The 18,346-nt window shown below is 48.6% G+C and overlaps 1 protein-coding gene across 1 annotated transcript in view; it reads right to left on the reverse strand.

Annotated features, from left to right (window-relative positions):
- Positions 1–13,743: 13,743 nt before the first annotated feature.
- LOC126948445 (translation initiation factor IF-2-like) overlaps positions 13,744–18,346 on the reverse strand; it is a 109,926-nt gene continuing 105,323 nt past the window's right edge. The window contains exon 4 of the mRNA XM_050780275.1: positions 13,744–14,076. Within this exon, the coding sequence (XP_050636232.1) occupies positions 14,050–14,076 (27 nt within the window). The 3' untranslated portion in view covers positions 13,744–14,049. The remainder of the gene's footprint in view (positions 14,077–18,346) is intronic.

Here is an 18,346-nt window from a genome sequence, read left to right on the forward strand (position 1 = left end):
GTGGGGCTTAAAACCTAGATGATGGGTTGGTAGGTGCAGCAAATCACCATGGCACATGTATATCTACATAACAAACCTGCATATTCTACACTTGTATCCCCGAACTAAGAGTAAAATAAAAAATTTTTTTTTAATTTAAACATTGATAAAATGCCCTCCCCATTCATACTCAATGTCGTACCTAAGAACTGTAGACCCTGACCACACTATTATATTCAGCCACTACCGAACTTGCCAGTCTGTCTTTTTGTTTCATTTTGTTTTGATTTGTTTTGTTTTTGAGACGAAGTCTTGCTCTTGCTGCCCAGGCTGGAGTGCAGTGGCACGATCTGGGCTCACTGCAACCTCCGCCTCCCGGGTTCAAGCGATTCTCCTGCCTCAGCCTCCCAAGTAGCTGGGATTACAGACGCCCACCACCACGCCCAGCTAATTTTTGCATTTTTAGTAGAGATGGGGTTTCTCCATGTTGGCCAGGCTGGTCTTGAACTCCAGACCTCAGACCATCGGCCCGCCTCGGCCTCCCAAAGTGCTGGGATTACAGGTTTGAGCCACTGCGGCCAGCCTCCATTCTGTCTTTTAAACCTTTCCCCAGGAGTAGGATGGCTACGTTTTCCAAGGCAGAAGGGAGAGCAGGGTGGGAATCGCTGATGAACTGAGCGCAGCGCCTGAAAACACTCAGCCCTGCTGCCTGGTGCCCTGTTAGGAACATCCAAACCGATGGCACCGAGAGCTGGCGTCTCTCGCCTGCTGGGCAGAAACCGGGCTGTGGAGGGGACTCAGCACCAAAGGCTGCTCTTTTATCCTTGTGTGGAGCAAATTCTCCCGATGCTGTATTTCTCTCCCCCCTTGTCACTTGACGTCAGAGCCACAAATTAGAAATACATACCAAAGGAAACTCTGCAGACGCAAAGGATCCTTCCACACAAAGGGGAAAAAGCCACAACCACAATAAAAAAAAAAAAAAAAAAAAAAAAAAAAAAAAAAAAAAACTATCCAACCAACAAGTTTTATTTACTTTTGGGGAAAAAATGAAGAGAGTGATGGAGCTGGGATTTGTGTTTTCTCCCACAATGCCTGTGTCTCCAGAAAGCTATTTGAGGGGGCAGAGCCCAGGGCCTGGGCAAGACAGTGAGGCGATCCTTTGAAAACAGGGCTTCTTTCTCTTGGAGAAGGAACGCTTGGCCAGCTTCTTCAGATGCCACCAATCTATAACTGCCCGTGTATCACATTCACCATCTACGTACTTTAAATCTTGGCGCAGCATTTATTTTATCCTGGAAACTGTGACAGCCCTATTTTTAGCTGGAGGACCCCTTTTCTCTCCTTTAATCCTACTTTGAAATATTATCTGTGTAGACTGGAGGCTGTTCACAGAAAGGCCCATTAGAAGCCTCTTAGTCCGAACTTGGTCTGGGAGATTGGCGTGCTGAGGCACAGAGAGGTTAGGGACCAGCTGTAAATCACACAGCTGCTTAGTGGTGAATCTAGGCTCCAATCCCAGAATACACTGACCTCCAAACCCATGCCTCTCCCCACAAACTCTACTACAGGGTAGCACAAAGTGGTTAGCCATCTGATCTCCAAAGACAGAGGGCTCTGTGAAATTCCAGTTTTATGGTCATTTAATACGGACCATGACCCTGGGCAAGTCACTTAACCTCTCTGAGCCTCGATTTCCTTACCTATACATTGGGGATTATGGCAGTAACTAACTCTAGGATTAGGGTGAGACTTGACTATGCCAGGGATCGACACACATGTACATTATGATATTGTACTGCTCCTGTTTCACACACAATCGAGTGGATCTGTGATAACTGTATCCACGCCACCATCCAGAAATTGGCAAGAAAGGATTGTTCTCAAACCCATTGTGCAGATAGGAAAATTGAGTCCCCCCCAGAGTTGACATAACTTGCACAACATCAGAGTTTTAAAAGTAAGTAGATAGGTGGAGGCTGCAGTGAGCCATGTTCATGACACTGCACTCCAGCCTGGGTAACAGAGTGAGATCCTTTCTCAAAAATAAATAAAGTAAGCATATTCTCAGCACTAAGAAGTCCTACATATCCTCCCCACCATACCTACAGAAGTACAGGTTGAACTAGGAGTAAAAGTTGCCTCTTCCCTTCCCCCTGCAGAGCAGAGCCAGAAGTGCACAAGTGCACAAACACATACTCCATGGCCCTTTCCTGTAACCTGGAATCAGCACGGGTCCTGGCACAGAGCAGAGGCTCAATGCAGTTTCAAAGAATGGGTGAATTACTGAATAAATGAAAATCCCAATCTGCTAAGAATGGAATAGCCTGAAGCAGGTGTCTTGTTGCAGAAAGCAGGGGCCAGGCAGGCAAGAGCTCTGGCAGCAGCAAGCAAGAACCCCGTTCTCTCCTTAGCACGTTCTGCAGGAAGAAACCTTTGACAAGGTCAATAGCTGGGCCTCTGATCTCAATGGTCCATCAAGGGCGTCTCCCAGTCTGGCCCACATGGCCCAATCCAGGACCCAGGAGGTAACTGTGAAGCACGCGTGACCCTCCTCCAGCTAAAACAGATGTAATAACATCGCAGGCAAGGGGTGGCGAACAGGCCAGGGAGAGGGCCCATCTGTCTTCCTAATTGTCAACTCTGCCCATAATAAGATTTTTCTCCCTGTCACACCTTAGGCTGCTACTGAACTGAAGCAAAACCAAGATATCCATCTTCCAGCCATGATCAGTGGCCTTCATAAAGTACCAGGGACGAAAAGAGGTTGTTGGCTAAGAGAAGCAGACAGAGCTGGAAGGAGCTTTAAACTGCAAGTCAGGAGCTTGGGAATCCCTACTCATAGCCAGCTGTGGGTACTTAGGCAGTCACCGCACCTCACTGAGCATCCATTTTCTGTAAAATTGAAGTCCAAAGTTTTGGAAATGGGTTAATGGAGCAGGGAGCTGTGAATCATGTAATATTGTATGCAAGATATTTTAGGTTTTATGCAGTTGGAGGAGAGTATCCATAATTTTCATCAGAATCTCAAAGATGTATACAATAACCACCATCCCCTCCCCACATAAAAAAAGTTAAGAAATACTGGACAGTTTCCATCCAACAAGTATTTTTTGAACACCTTCTATGTGCCCTGCTCTGTGCTAGATACTTGGAGAGTCCTGCTTTTAAGATGCTCAGTGTAGCTGATGTTTGCTGTGACAGAAGCATGTCCAGGGAACTTTAGGAACAAAGAGAAGGCAGCATTTGCCTCTATCTTGTCAGGAAGGGCCTTCTACAGAGGAAAAAACCTTACGTTTAATGCTGAAGTTAAAAGCTAAGAGTGCATTCACTGGGTGGACAAGAAGAATATTTTAGACCAAGGGTAGTAGTATGTGCAAAGGCAACACGTGGCCCAGGAACCACCTGAAGCATAGTTGTGCTGAACATATTGAGGGTGCTCATAGCAAGGGGCTGGGGAAGTGTTAGAGCCAGAAATGAGGCTGGGAAGGTAGGTAGGGCCCAGATGAGGAAATGCCGCGTATGCCACCCTAAGGGATTTTACACTGTCGGCAAGTTCTTTCTAGTTTTAAAAGTCTAGGGTGAGCCACCACTCCCAGCACAAATCTCCCTAAATGTTGGGCAGAGGCTTTGGTTCACTGTGAGCTGAATGGACACTAGGGAATGAACCGCTGCTCTTGGCACCACGAGTGGCATGGGCTGTCTGACCAAGGTGCACACATTGAGGCAGTGAGTCCAGCAAGCTGCTGTTGGTCTCTCTCTCTCCTTCTCCCCACACTGTGATCTAGCCAGGGGGCTTCCAACTGCTCATTATTACAGTTGAGAAAGGAAGGCACTCAATGGGATGCACAACTAAGGGACTGCCCATTTGGGCTCCTGGTAGTAACTCAGCCAAGGAAAGCTTTCAGTTCCTCTAACCCACTCTGCTACTCACCTGAGGCTGTCTCACATGCGGCTCCTTATGCCTAGAAGGCTCATTCCACTCTCTCGTGTCATTCTGCAGACTGACCGACTACTGGACTTATCAGGTTTTCAGGGTATCTAGTCTTTTCAAAGAACTCAGCACTGGAGAATTCTCTATTTATGTGAGTGATTTGATTCCTGTTGGTGTTGGCCACTGGAATGCAAGCTCCATGAGGCCAGAAAGTGCCAGTTTTGTTCACTTCTGTACCTCACTACGTTGACCAGTGCCTGGCACAGAGCATTTGTTGATTGAATCAGTCTGGTCTGATTCCCCAGCCATTCCCCAAAACTCACTTTCCCCAGGTCACGTTATGGTCCAGTGAGGTGGGAAGGCTGGGTTTGAAAAGGCAATATTAGAACAGACTGTGCCTCTATTTCCAGTGTAGCTTTCCTGTGTCACGTTTTGAGAAGCTCTAAGCAACCTGGGCTTGATTTACCTCGGAAGGTCCTTGGGAATCGTGTTTAACTCAAGATGCTTTCTCCCCAGGCCTCAGCCGGGTCACTGGCTGCATCTGATCCTCCTCTGGCCCTATTTGGTGGATAGGACTTTGCCCAGGCCTCAGGGGGTCCTCCTTCCTCTCCTGGAATCTCCTCCTCCCTCTCCTGGAAAATACTCCCTCTTTGCCCTAAAGGCTTGCACCCCAGGGCGCTTAGGAACTAAGACTTGCATCGGGCAGCCCCGAAGGATGCCCAGGGCAAGAGTTAGGTTCAGACCCAGCTTGGCGGCCATGGGCTGGACTTTTCAACTCCCAGTTCTGGCCAGTCTGCGGGGACAAAGTACCCAGAGTCACCTTACCGGAGAGGCAGAAGGGAAAGGAGGAGCTCACAGGAGGCATGCCGGCTGGGCAAAGCGCCCTCGGTGGCGTCTAGAGCACTCGGAGCTGCCCCACTGCCTCCACCCAAGGTCGCGGCCCAAAGGGAGCCCTCGAAAGTTCAGCCAGAGGCCGAGGAGTGCCAGGGTTGGCACTACGGGGAGAGTTTTGCGACAGGAGAGGGACTAAGAGCTCGATTCCAGGTAGTAGTGGGAACCCGAGGCAAGCGCCCAGTCCCGCAGGCTGCATCCCCGACCGCAGCGCCCAGCTCGGAAAAGCTGGGCGGGGGCTGCACCACCTGAGCCGCAAGGACAGCACGGCCTCCCCCTACTCATCAGTGTTCTCCATCCCTAGAATCGGGGCGCGGAGAGCCAATCCGGGCTGGAAAGGGAGCGGCGTCCACCCTTGGGCAGCCCAAGCAGCCCCCCTCCTTTTCTGTCGCAGACCCCAGGCTGGGAGGCGGGGGCGCCAGGTCGGCCCAAGCTGCTGCAGCCACTGCCTTAAAGGCAGCGGAGGACGCGGCGCTGGGGAGGGGGCGAGGCGGATGGCGGAGGTGAGAGGAGAGTGGTCGAGCGCGGGGGCCAACACCCGGGTCGCGCAGGGCGGGTGTTGGACACCCCGGCGCACTGCCGGGGACTGGGGTCGCAGAGTCCCTTACCTTGGCGAGCTGCGGAAGTCGTGCGCGAGGCGGCCCGCGGTGCACCCGGCCGGGGCAGCTAGGCGCACACCCCGGCTTCGGGGCGCACGCAGCCTCCGGGTGCACAGTCCGCGTCCCAGGCGCGCACCCCGGGGCTGGCGCACCCTGGTCGTCCGCGGCGCGCACACCCTCCAGGCGCCCTCTGGCCGGCGGGCTCGGCCCTGGCCCCGGCGCACCCCTGTGGGCACACCCACCGCGGCGGATGCGGGACTGGCCAGGCGCCGCCAGTCGCGGCTTCGCCCCGCGTCGCCAGCTGCCAACAGCGCCCGAGTCCCCGCCTTCGCTAGGGGAGAAAAAAAAGACTCCTGACGCGGCGCGGGCTTTGGTGTGTAGGAAGGGGCAGAATTGTGAAACCGAGGGGAGGGTCTTAGCCTCGATAAACTCAAAAGCCCTTGATAAACATGAGCTTAGAAGAAAAACTTTTTGAAAAGAGACCAAAAACTCCTAACCTGTTCATAGTGCTTTTCAGATTCCCAAAGTGCTTTCGTATGCGTTTATCTCGGTTCATTTAGACATTTCCATCCTCTTTTGATAGGTGCAGAAACAGCACCAGACAAGGTAATGACTTGCTCCAGCCAGGACTGGAACCCAGGTCTGGCCACTGGGAAGCTGGGTGCAGTAAGTGAGGTGCTCGCCAGCGGACGTGGTCCAGTGAGGGCTGGGGTCCTAGTAACAGATCTTTTTTTTTTTTTTTTTTTTTTTTTTTTTTTTTGAGACGGAGTCTCGCTCAGTCGCCCAGGCTGGAGTGCAGTGGCTCGATCTCCGCTCACTGCAAGCTCCGCCGCCTCCCAGGTTCACGCCATTCTCTTGCCTCAGCCTCCCTAGAAGCTGGGACTACAGGCGCCCGCCACCACGCCTGGCTAATTTTTTTGTACTTTCAGTAGAGACGGGTTTCGCCGTGTTCGCCAGAATGGTCTCAATCTCCTGACCTCGTGATCCGCCCGCCTCGGCCTCCCAAAGTGCTGGGATTACAGGCGTGAGCCACCGCGCCCGGCCCCTAGTGACAGATCTTTTACCTCTCCTAAATCGTCTTTTTCCATTTCCTTTTTTCCTTCCCAGTCCTTGCTGTAGTCCCACTCAGGAACCCTACGTCTTCCGTTTCACACTCCGACCGCCCACCAAAGGTTTGTTGCTGTTGCCGTTGTTGTTGTTGTTTGAGACGGAGTCTCGCTCTATTGCCAGGCTGGAGTGCAGTGGCACGATCTCGACTCACTGAAACCTCTGCCTCCCTGATTCAAGCCATTCTCCTGCCTCAGTCTCCCGAGTAGCTGGGACTACAGGCGCCCACCACCACGCCCAGCTAACTTTTGTATTTTTAGTGGAGACGGGGTTTCGCCATGTTGGCCAGGCCAGTCTCAAACGCCAGGTGATCCGCCCTCCTTGGCCTCCCAAAGTGCTGGAATTACAGGCGTGAGCCACCGCGCCCGGCCCACCAAAGTTTTGTATCAGTTCAAAATGTTTGCGTTTCAACTGCTAATTTTGAATGAACAGCTCAGTAAGTGCCTGGTGGGCATTGTGCACCATAACCCTCGGAGAAAGGAGCTGCTGTTACTCTCCCTTTACAGGTGAAGACAACAGAGATGGGGAAGTAGAGGGCCATGAAGCCCGTAAGACTCTGGATGCCAGCTCTGACCCCCACCATGGGCATCCTTCATGGGCCCATTGGCAAGGGCTAACATTTAAACAAAGGGGTTTCTTTTTTGACATTGTGACCCAGATGGGGGAGTACTTTCTGGGACTTTCCTTTTACATTTTTATAGAAATACGGTTATTAGAACGATTTCACTTCCACTAGAGCGCCATTGGAGCAAATCAATATCCCAGACCAATAATAAATGGCAGCAGAGACTTGGTCCCAGTGTTGGGACATAGCAGGGAGTGGTGGGGACTGTGGTGAGCCTGATAGGAGCTCCAAGCTCTTGCCCAAGGGACCAGGCTGCTGCTACTCAGCTCAGTCTATTTTGCCATCTAGGGAAAGGGATTCATGTGGCCAGCTCCTCCCATTTTTAAAAAGAAGCCATCAGCCAGACACAGTGGCTCACGCCTGTAATCCCAGCACTGTGGGAAGCCGAGGCGGGTGGATCACCTGAGGTCAGCAGTTCGAGACCAGCCTGGCCAACATGTAAAACTCCATCTCTACTAAAAATACAAAATTAACCGGGCGTAGTGGTGCATGCCTGTAATCCCAGCTACTTAGGGGTCTGAGGCAGAAGAATCACTTGAACCCGGGAGGCAGAGATTGCAGTGTGCCGAGATCGCACCACTGACCTCCATCCTGAGCGACAGAGCGAGACTCCATCTCAACAAAAAGAAAGCAATAAGTCAGATATTTAAGTGAAGGCCCCAAATTTGTTAGGAGCTCATTTGTGTAATGCTAAACACTTTCTACATAGGTCAACATTGTTCAAGCCAAAGGAAATGGCTTTATGGATCAGATCCAGCCTACAGGCCAGGGGTTTGTGCTCTCATGTCTGGGGGCACTTCATACTATTTTCATTTAGGCTTCCCATCATCCCTGTGGGATAGACCCAGTGTGGATCATATTTCCATTTTAGGGAAGAGGAAGCCCAGTTCAGGTGGGCTCCAGAACTGGCCCAAGGTCACACAAGCAAATTGGTGGAGCTGAAACTGAAACCAGACATTCCACAACTCCTGATCCTGGAACCTTTTCTCTGGGCATTCTCTGATCTCATGGAGAATTTGTTTCTTGGTTCTGGGCATTGTGAGCCAAGTTAGGGGCTGGCACTGGGGTGTGGAGATAGCACCTTTCCTGGGAAGATGGAACGGGAGTGCCAGACTGCTGTCCTCGAAAGCAGGAGACCAGCCTGATGACTCAGAGATGAGACTGTGTCTTGAGGGTAAAGCTGAGTCAGAGAAAGCAAGATCTGAACTGCGGCAGCTGGGGTTTCTGAAGCCCAGATTAGGGTACTGAGAAACTGGGAGAAGAAAAACAGACAAAGTAAATTCTCTATCCCCACCCCCACTCCCCCCCGCCCACATACACACAAAACCAGAAGCCCCAGACACCCAGACACCAGCAAGAACATTGCCTACTATTCCTGTCATGACAGGAAAGCATCAAGAGTTAGACTGTAAGGTGGGCCCCTCGTATGGTCCTGGAAAGAGGGAAACTTTTTCAGGCAGCAGGTCTCTAGAATCTCAGGTTTGGGCATCTCCACTGCAGGACCCAGCCTGGGCCTTTCAGACAGAGTGAGTACTCGTGTTGAAAACTGATTTAGAATGACTGGGCACAATGCTACTGCAGTCTGATCCTCTGTGATCAAAGGACTGAGCAGCAGACAGAATACGGTGTCTCTGTGCCTTTGCTGGAGTTTGGGGTTGTGTGTAGGAGGATTAATACTAGTCACTATTGTGAACCCAGAAAATCTGAGACAGGTCTGAGTTAATTTAGAAAGTTTATTTTGCCAAGGTTGAGGACGTGCCTGTGACACAGCCTCAGGAAGTCCCGATGACATATGCCCGAGATGGTCAGGGCACAGCTTGGTTTTATACATTTTAGGGAGACACGAGACACCAATCAATATTATAAGAAGTACGTCAGTTGGGTCTGGAAAGGCGGGGCAACTTGAAGCAAAGGCAGGAAGACTCTAAGTGAGAGGGAGGGAGCTTCCAGGTCACAGTTGCATTCTTTGGAGTTTAGGATTAGCCCTTCCAAAGGAGGCAATCAGATATGCATCGATCTCAGTGAAAGGAGGGATAACTTTGAATAGAATGGGAGGCAGGTTTGCCCTAAGCAGTTTCCAGCTTCAGTTTTCCTTAATGATTTTGGGGGCCCAAGATATTTTCCTTTCACACTATCTACCATGTACCGGCATTTCACATACATGACACAATCTCATTGGGACTCACAACAAAACTGAAATAGCTGTTCTGTTATTGAGGATATGAGGCACAGTGTTACCTGCCTGAGGACACAAAACTAGTAAATTGGGGAGGTCGGATTCCAACTTACATCTTTGTAACCCAAATACTAAACCTCTCTAACTGTAGGCCTGGAAATTGGGGCCAACATGGAGATGTATCACTCAGATCTCACTTTAAGACAGGACTGCCAGGCCACAGCCATGTGGTTCGCTGGCAGCCCCCAGTGTGGTGAGCTCCTGCAGTCAGTGGTGTGTTAGTAATGTTTAACAACCAGCTCACTGGGCACGGTGGCTCACACCTGTAATCCCAGCACTTTGGGAGGCTGAGGTGGGTGGATTACCTGAGGTCGGGAGTTCAAGACCAGCCTGACCAACATAGAGAAACCCTGTCTCTACTAAAAATACAAAATTAGCTGGGCATGGTGGCGCATGCCTGTAATCCCAGTTACTCGGGAGGGTGAGGCAGGAGAATCACTGAACCTGGGAGGCGGAGGTTGTGGTGAGCCGAGAGTGTGCCATCGCACTCCCGCCTGGGCAACAAGAGCGAAACTCTGTCTCAAAAAAACAAAAAACAAAAAAAACAGCTCTTAGCAGGGAGAAATGTGTGCACATATACAGTGGGTTCTCAGTATTCTCTGTAGTTCTATAAGTTCTATAAAGTGGCTTCAAACACTGATATAGTGAATACTGAACCATTGCTCTTAGAGGAATTGCAGAATAAGGTGCCTGAGGGCCTCTAGTTACATTTTCATCAGCCCATTAATATCTAACCTTGTTTTACCCGTATTTCTGTTTAAAGACTCCATATGTCAGGCATGATTCTGACATGAACATTGATTGGTATTTTTGTTTACATTAAGGATTAAAATGAAAGTAAAAGAACAAAGGTGTATATTGGGAACCTCATTCATTATTCAATAGCATGAGTGACTTCTTTGTGAATCAGGTAACTGTTTTCAAATACTAGAATATCCCTCAATTTTTTGTACTATTTCCAATGTAATAGCTACAGACATGGCATACTTTTAAATTTAGTATGCAATATTAACCTTTCTCCTTTACTTTCTTTTGTCTAGAACACTGTACAGGTTTTTGTGTGAACATAAATTTTCATTTCTTTAGGAAAAATACACAGGAATGAGACTGCTAGCTCATATGATAAACGTATTTTCAACTTTATAAAAAGCTACCAATTTGGGCGCAGTGGCTCATACCCATAATCCCAGCACTTTAGGAGGCTGAGGTGGAAGGATCCCTTGAACCCAGGAGTTCGAGACTAGCCTAGGCAACATGGTGAAACTCTCTCTCTACAAAAAAATACCAAAATTAGCCAGGCAGGCTAGGCATGGTGGCTCAGGCCTGTAATCCCAGCACTTTGGGAGGCCAAGGCGGGCAGATCACCTGAGGTCAGGAGTTCAAGACCAGCCTGGCCAACATGGTGAAATCCCATCTCTACTAAAAACACAAAAATTAGCTGGACATGGTGGCAGGTTCTTGTAATCCCAGCTACTTGGGAGGCTGAGGCAGGAGGATCGCTTGAACCCAGGAGACGGAAGTTGCCATGAGCCGAGATCATGCCACTGCACTCCCGCCTGGGCAAAAAGAGTGAAACTCCTTCTCAAAAAAACAAAAACAAAAAGTAGCCAGGCATGGTGGCAAGGCTAGGGTGGGAGGATCACTTGGGTCCAGAAGGCAGAGGTTGCAATGAGCTGAGATTGTGGCACTGCACTCCAGCCTGGGCGACAGTGCAAGACCTTGTCCAAAAAAAAAAGAAAAGAAAAGAAAAAGAAATAAAAAAGAAAAAAGAAGAGAGAAAGAGAGAAGAAAGAAAGAAAAGAAAAGGAGCTACCAAACTTTTCCAGTGTGGCTGTACTTTTTTTTTTTTTTTTTTTTTTTTTTTTTAGAAACAGCATTCACTCTTGTTGCCCAGGCTGAAGTGCAATGGCACAATTTCGGCTCACCACAACCTCTGCCTCCTGGGTTCAAGAGATTCTCCTGCCTCAGCCTCCCGAGCAGCTAGGATTACAGACACGCGCCACCACGCCAGCCTAATTTTGTATTTTTAGTAGAGATGGGGTTTCTCCATGTTGGTCAGGCTGGTCTTGAACTCCCGACCTCAGGTGATCCACTTGCCTTAGCCTCCCAAAGTGCTGGGATTACAGGCGTGAGCCACCGCGCCCAGCCATGGCTATACCATTTTACACTGCCATCAGCAATGTACAAGAGATCTGGTTGCCCCTCATCCTTTTCAGCACTTGTTATTATCAATGTTTTAGAAAAACTTTAGCCATCAGTGTGTAGAGACATCTAATCATACCTTTCGTTTGTATTTCCCTAATGGTTAATGATCTTGAATATCTATTCATGTGCTTATTTGCCATCTGTATTAGATTTGTTTTTAATATATTTTATTCAGTTGTAAGTTTACATAATTTAATTTGTAATAATGGCTGTCTTTAACAACTGGCTCGTAAAATTCCTGAAAGTTTCACCATCAGCTATTGCCAGCCAAAGCAAGCTGGCTCCAGCACACCACTTCAACTGTCTGGCTGAGGTCTCCGTGGCCTCTGGGCAGCTCTCAGGCAATGACTGAGCAAAGAGGTGGAATGAGGCCTCACCATTTCCCCCAAAGGCAGGATTCCTTTCTGGACAGTCTTTGCTCAGAGTATCGCCATTTGACAGCTCTCCCTGCCCAATTCTGCCTCTTTCTTTGACAGATGCTGTTCCTGATAAACTTTCCCAACCCTAACTCTCTATGCATGTTTCCTGGCGAGCCCAGCCAGCACAGAAATTCTGTCCAGCGACACGGTAGCCTTTCTGCCTCTGCCACCGCTCTGATTTCACTGCCACACTCGCTTAGGCCCTTTGAGCTCCTCACCTAGATAAACACACATCAGCCCAGAGGCACCGCTATCTCAGCGCTCCCGGCCCATAACATTCCTGGAGCCCGGCCAGTGGGTGCCTCAACCCTGATTCACCTATGTGCACTGCTGTGTGGTGAGAGTGGTTCCCTGGGTCATTCTCCTGCACAACCTAAGAGTGCCACACATGCTGGAAGTGCAGAAATCTCAGTGTCCTGAGGAGGTGATGGCTGTGGTTGAGCTCAGTTGGGATGGAATGTCCATGATGGTTTTTTCACATGGCTGGTTGACTAATGCAGATTTCTGACCACGAGCTCAGCTGGGGCTGTTGACTCAGGAGCACCTACACATGGCCTGTCTGTGTGGCTTGGGCTTCTCACAGCCCGGGGCCCCAAGAGTGACGTTCCAAGAACAAGCCTTTCAAGAGGGAAGAAATGGAATCTGCATTTCTCTCAAGGCTAGACCCAGAACTAACACAGGATCACTTGCAACACATTTTTATTGGTTAATCAGTCATAGGACAAGCTTTTTTTCAAGGGAGGAGGTAATAAACACCAACTCTCAATGGAAAGAGTGAAAAAGAAGTTATTGCCATCTTTAATGTGCTACAACACCATTAAGAGACTATAACAGTGGCCAGGTGTGGTGGCTTATCCTGTAATCCCAGCACTTTGGGAGGCCAAGGTGGGTGGATCATGAGGTCAGGAGTTCGAGACCAGGCGGGCCAAGATGTGAAACCCCATCTCTACTAAAAATACAAAAATTAGTCAGGCGTGGTGGCGGGCGCCTGTAATCCCAGCCACTCAGGAGGCTGAGGCAGGCTATCACTAGAACCCGGGAGGTGGAGGTTGCAGTGAGCTGAGATCATGCCACTGCACCGTAGCCTAGGCAATAGAGCAAGATTCTGTCTCAAAAAAAAAAAACAAAAACAAGAAAAAAACAAAAAACAAAAAACAAAGAGAGAGCGAGAGAGAATATAACAGCAAAGCACTGGAATATTTTTTCTTTTTTTCTTTTTTTTTTTTTTTTTTTTTCCTGAGACAGGGTCTGGCTCTGTTGCCCAGACTGGAATGCGGTGGCACGATCACAGTTCACTGCAACCTCAACCTCTGCCTCTGGGGCTGAAGCAATCCTCCCACTTCAGCCTCCTGAGTAGCTGGGACTACAGGCACACATCACCATGCCTGCCTTATTTTTGTACTTTTTTGGTAGAGACACAGTTTTGCCATGTTGCCCAGGTTGGTTTTGAACTGGGCTCAAGTGATCCGCCCGCCTCAGCCTCCCAAAGTGTTAGGATTATAGGCATGAGCCACCGTGCCCAGCCAAAGATTTTCAAAACATATATGTTATGGGTTGAATTGTGCCCACCCAAAATTTATATATCCAAGTCCCACCCCCCAGTACATTAGAATGCAACCTTATTTGGAAATAGGGTAACTGCAGATGTCATTAGTTAAGATAAAGTCATACTTGAGTAGGGTGGGCCCTCATGTTACAGAATCTTTGAGGTGTCAATTTTCTGGCTGGAAACCTCTGTGGCCAGCCTGAGTTATTGTCTTGTGTCCAGGAAGAATGAGGTACGGAAACAAATGAAGGGTGAACAAGATGAAGATGAGCTTTATTAAGTGTTAGAACGGCTCAGAGGAGACCCACAGTGGGTAGCTCCTTTCTGCAGGCAGCTTATCCCGACGTCTGCTGCTTTCAGCAGAGAGGAGATCCTGGAGAGGGTTGTCTGCAGCTGGTAGTCCGGATGTCTCTGCAGGTCTCTGAAGCTCTCAGCAGAGAGGGTAGCTCCTCTCTACAGCTGGTCTTCCTGTGCTGTCTTCTCTCCGTTCTCCCCGCCATCTCTTGCTCTAGCTAAGCCCAGGGCTTTTATGGACCTTGGAGGGGAAGAAATGCATGCCAAATGGTCCATGGGTGACCATGGGCAGGCCTGGAAGAGGAATCATGAGTCCTCACTCCGGTCTGGTCTGCGGGCCTGGAAGCCCTGGCCTGAAGGTGGGGCCTTACCAGGGACACGCCCCCTTCCGCCCAGGACTCTGTCTCCCTCCGGTTGCCATTCATGGACTCAAGGCTCAGCCCCAACCCTGCTCCAAGATCTGAGCCGGTACCAGGAGTGGAGAGAGGCCAGGCAGTGAGAGTAGACACCCCTGAGCCTGCAGGGATGATGTGTGGGGGTGGGGGTCGTCTTCCCGGGACCAGAGAGTGCAGGCTACAGAGATGCCCAGGTCCTGTGCCTGGGATAGCAACCAGGGGAGCTCCGGCCCCAGCCAACTCGTAAGGGTGGGGCTCCTGTTTGTCTCTGGCTCCTGTCTGCTCTGTGGAGCAGGAGACCCAGGTCTGCAGCTGCAGGTCGGGTAGCTGTAGCTGCACCCAGGAGGGCAGATCCTGCCTGCTCCTGGCACCCCCACCAAGAGCACAGGCTCAGATCCACAGCCACAGTCTGGGCAGCTGTAGCTCCACTCAGGAGGGCGGGGCTCCTTCCTATTCCATAGGGCAGGACGCCTGGGTCTGCAGCCATGATTTGGGCAGCTGCAGCCAGTGTGATGCCAGCAGCTGCTGCCATCACTAATTCAGTATAACTGGTGTCCTCATAAAAGGGAAAATTTGGACACAGAGACACGCACACAGGGGAAGCCCATGTGAAGATGAAGGTCAAGATCTATAAGCCAAGGAATACCAAAAATTGCCAGCTAACCCTCAGAAGCCAGGAGAGACACATAGGGCAGATTCTCCCTCACAGCCCTCAGAAGGAACCACTCTGCCAGCACCTTGATCTCAGACTCCTGGGCTCCAGAACTTTGAGAAAATACATTTCTGTTATTCAAGCCATCCAGTTTGTGGTACTTTATTATGGCTGCCTGGCTACCCTAGTAAATTAGTGCAATATATAAAGAATGTCTGCAAAGCAATAAGAAAAAGACAACCCGAGGGAGAAACGAGCAAAGGTATAAACAAACACTTCACAAAATAATATATTTAAAAGGTGAATCATATGAAAAATTGCCAAACATCATTAGTTATTAGGGAAATGCAAATTAAACCTCAATAAGATATCACTGCATATGCTTCAGAATAGCTTATCATAAAAATATAGATTTGAAGTACTGGCAAGGATGTAGATAGAGGTAGAGCAAATGGAACTCGCATTGCTCCTAGAAGTATAAATTAGTGCAACCATCTTGAAGAACTGTCAGTATCTACTAAACATGAATATACATATACCTATGACCCGACAATTCCACTCCTACACATAGGCTCAACAGAAATGTGTATGTGTGTACACTATGGGACATAATCATAAATGGTTATAGCAGCACTATTCATAATTCCCTCAAACTGGAAACAGTTTAAAGTTCTAGTCACTGTAGAATAGCTACATACATGGTGGTCTAGTCAAAGGAATACTACAGAGCAGTGAAATGAACCAACTATTACTACATGCAGGAACATGCATGAGTCTAACAAAAATAAATGATGAGTTCCAAAACCAAAGAGTATAGACTGTATGGTTCCATTCACATAAAGTTCAAACAGGCAAAACTACTCTGCGATAACGGAAGTCAGGGTAGTGATTATCTTTGGGGAAGAGAGAGGGTTCGCGACTGGAAAGTGGCACAAGGGGAGACTGGGGGTGACAATGTTCTATTTTTTAAATCTAGATGATATTTTCCTTAGTGAAAATTCATTGAGTTGTACCTTTTATTATTTGTGTGCTTTTCTATGAGTGTCAAAATTCAATGAAAAATTTTATTTAAAAAAGTAAATAGCGGGGCGTGGTGGCTCACGCCTGTAATCCTAACACTTTGGGAGGCCAAGGTTGGTAGATCACCTGAGGTCAGGTGTCCAAGACCAGCTTGGCCAACATGGTGAAACCCTGTCTCCACTAAAAATACAAAAGTTAGCTGAGTGTGGTGGCACACACCTGTAGTCCCAGCTTCTCGGGAGGGTGAGGCAGGAGAATCGGTTGAATTCAGGAGGCAGATTGCAGTGAGCCGAGATTGAGCCACTGTACTCCAACCTGGGCAATAGAGTGAGACTCCATCTCAAACAAAAAACCAAAAAAAAGTAAATAAGGTTGGGTATGGTGGCTCATGCCTGTAATCCCAGTACTTTGGGAGGACAAGGCAGGCGGATCACCTGAGGTCAGGAGTTTGAGACCAGCCTGACCAGCATGGCGAAACCCCGTCTCTACTAAATATGCAAAAATTAGCCAGATGTGGTGGTAGATGCCTGTAATCCCACCTACTCAGGAAGCTGAGGCAGGAGAATCACTTGAACCTGGGAGGTGGAGGCTGCAGTGAGTTGAGATCATGCTACTGCACTCCAGTCTGGGTGACAGAGCAAGACCTTGTCTCAACAACAACAAAAAAAGTAAATAAGTAAATAAATACATTCCAAAGTATAAGGGGATTTCCACCCACCGATAACTGAAAATTCTAGTCATGCTTTTCACATTTGTAATGATTTATAAATGTGCTCTACTGAAAAACTGCTCTGTTTTTGTAAATAGGAAAGAGGTTGTAAGTTCAATTTTTTATTTGATTATTTGATTACATATATATTTATTTGTGTGTGCATGAAACATTTAATGTTGATTACCTATTTAAAAATTTGCAAAAACAGAGTGAACAAGAGCATATTAAGCAAGGAATTTGACATTAACTTGGGAGGCACCATTGGATGACAGGATTAGCTGTCAAATGCATCTCAACAGCATCAACTTGCCTCCAGTTTCCACATAGACGGCAGCCTATCCTCCAGCCTTACTGAGCGTGGAATTCCTCCAGCCTCAGACTCTGTCTCTCCCTTCCAGGTTACTTCACACATAGCATTCTCTGCTAAGACAGTCTCGTAACTCTTCACCTAGCTAACTCCTTCAGAGTCTAGTTCAGACATCACCTGCTGTAAGTCATCTCCTTTGGTCTCTCTCATAGTCTCTGAGATGGCCCCCAGTGATCTCTCCTCCTGGTGTTCATGCCCTTGTGTAATCTCCTCCCCTTGAGTATGAGCTGGATCTAGCGAGTCACTTCTAAAAAATAGAATGTGGCAAAAGTGATGGGATGTTACTTACGAGATTATGTTACAGAAAGACTGACTTCTAGCTCGAGCTCCCTCTCTTCTCTCTGTTTCTCTCTCTCTCAAAGCTCTTGCTCTCATGTGGCAAGAAAATGACAACTTCAGCCAATAGCCAGTGAGGGTCTTCAGGGTGAAACCTCCTTCGGTCACCAGTGAGATGATTACAGCCCCAGCTGACACGTTGATTACAGTCTTGGAAGACCCTGAGGCACCCAACTTAGCTGTACCAGATTTCTGACCCACAGAAACTATGAGCTAATACATATTTATTGTTTTAGGCAGCTAAAATTTGGAATAATTTGTTATAACACAATAGAAAACTAATACAACCTCAACTTTCTTCCCTCCCATTCCAGGATGGATTTTGTTGTTGTTGTTTTGTTTTTTGTTTTTGAGACAGGATCTCTCTGTTGCCCAAGCTGGAGTGCAGTGGTGCAATCACGGCCCACTACAGTCTCAACTTCCCAGGCTCAAGTGATCCTCTCAGCCTTGGCCTTCCAAGTAGCTGGGTCCACAGGCATGAGCCACCATGCCTGGCTAGTTTTTTGTTCTTTTTTTTTAGATGGAGTTTCGCTCTTGTTGTCCAGGCTGGAGTGCAGTGGTGCACCGCAACCTCCACCTCCCAGGTTCAAGCGATTCTCCTGCCTCAGCCTCCTGAGTAACTGGAATTACAGGCATGCACCACCACGTCCGGCTAATTTTGTATTTTTAGTAGAGATGGGGTTTCTCCACGTTGGTCAGGCTGATCTTGAACTCCCAACCTCAGGTGATCTGCCCGCTTTGGCCTCCCAAAGTGCTGGGATTACAGGCGTAAGCCATTGCGCCCGGCCTAGGTTTTTGGTTTTTAAAAAATATTTTGTAGAGGCAGGATCTCACTATGTTACCAAGGCTGATCTCAAACTCTTGGCCTCAAGTGATCCAGCCATCTCGGCCTCCCAAAATGTTGGGATTACAGGCATAAGCCACCTTGCCTGGCCCATCCAGGTTGGATTCTTGCCCTGGTAGTACCCAACACTTCTCATGATCACAACATTTATCACACTTTATAGTAATCTAGTGCTTACTTGCTTA

Source organism: Macaca thibetana, chromosome 1, assembly GCF_024542745.1.
Source record: "Macaca thibetana thibetana isolate TM-01 chromosome 1, ASM2454274v1, whole genome shotgun sequence".
In the NCBI taxonomy this organism is placed as follows: domain Eukaryota; kingdom Metazoa; phylum Chordata; class Mammalia; order Primates; family Cercopithecidae; genus Macaca; species Macaca thibetana.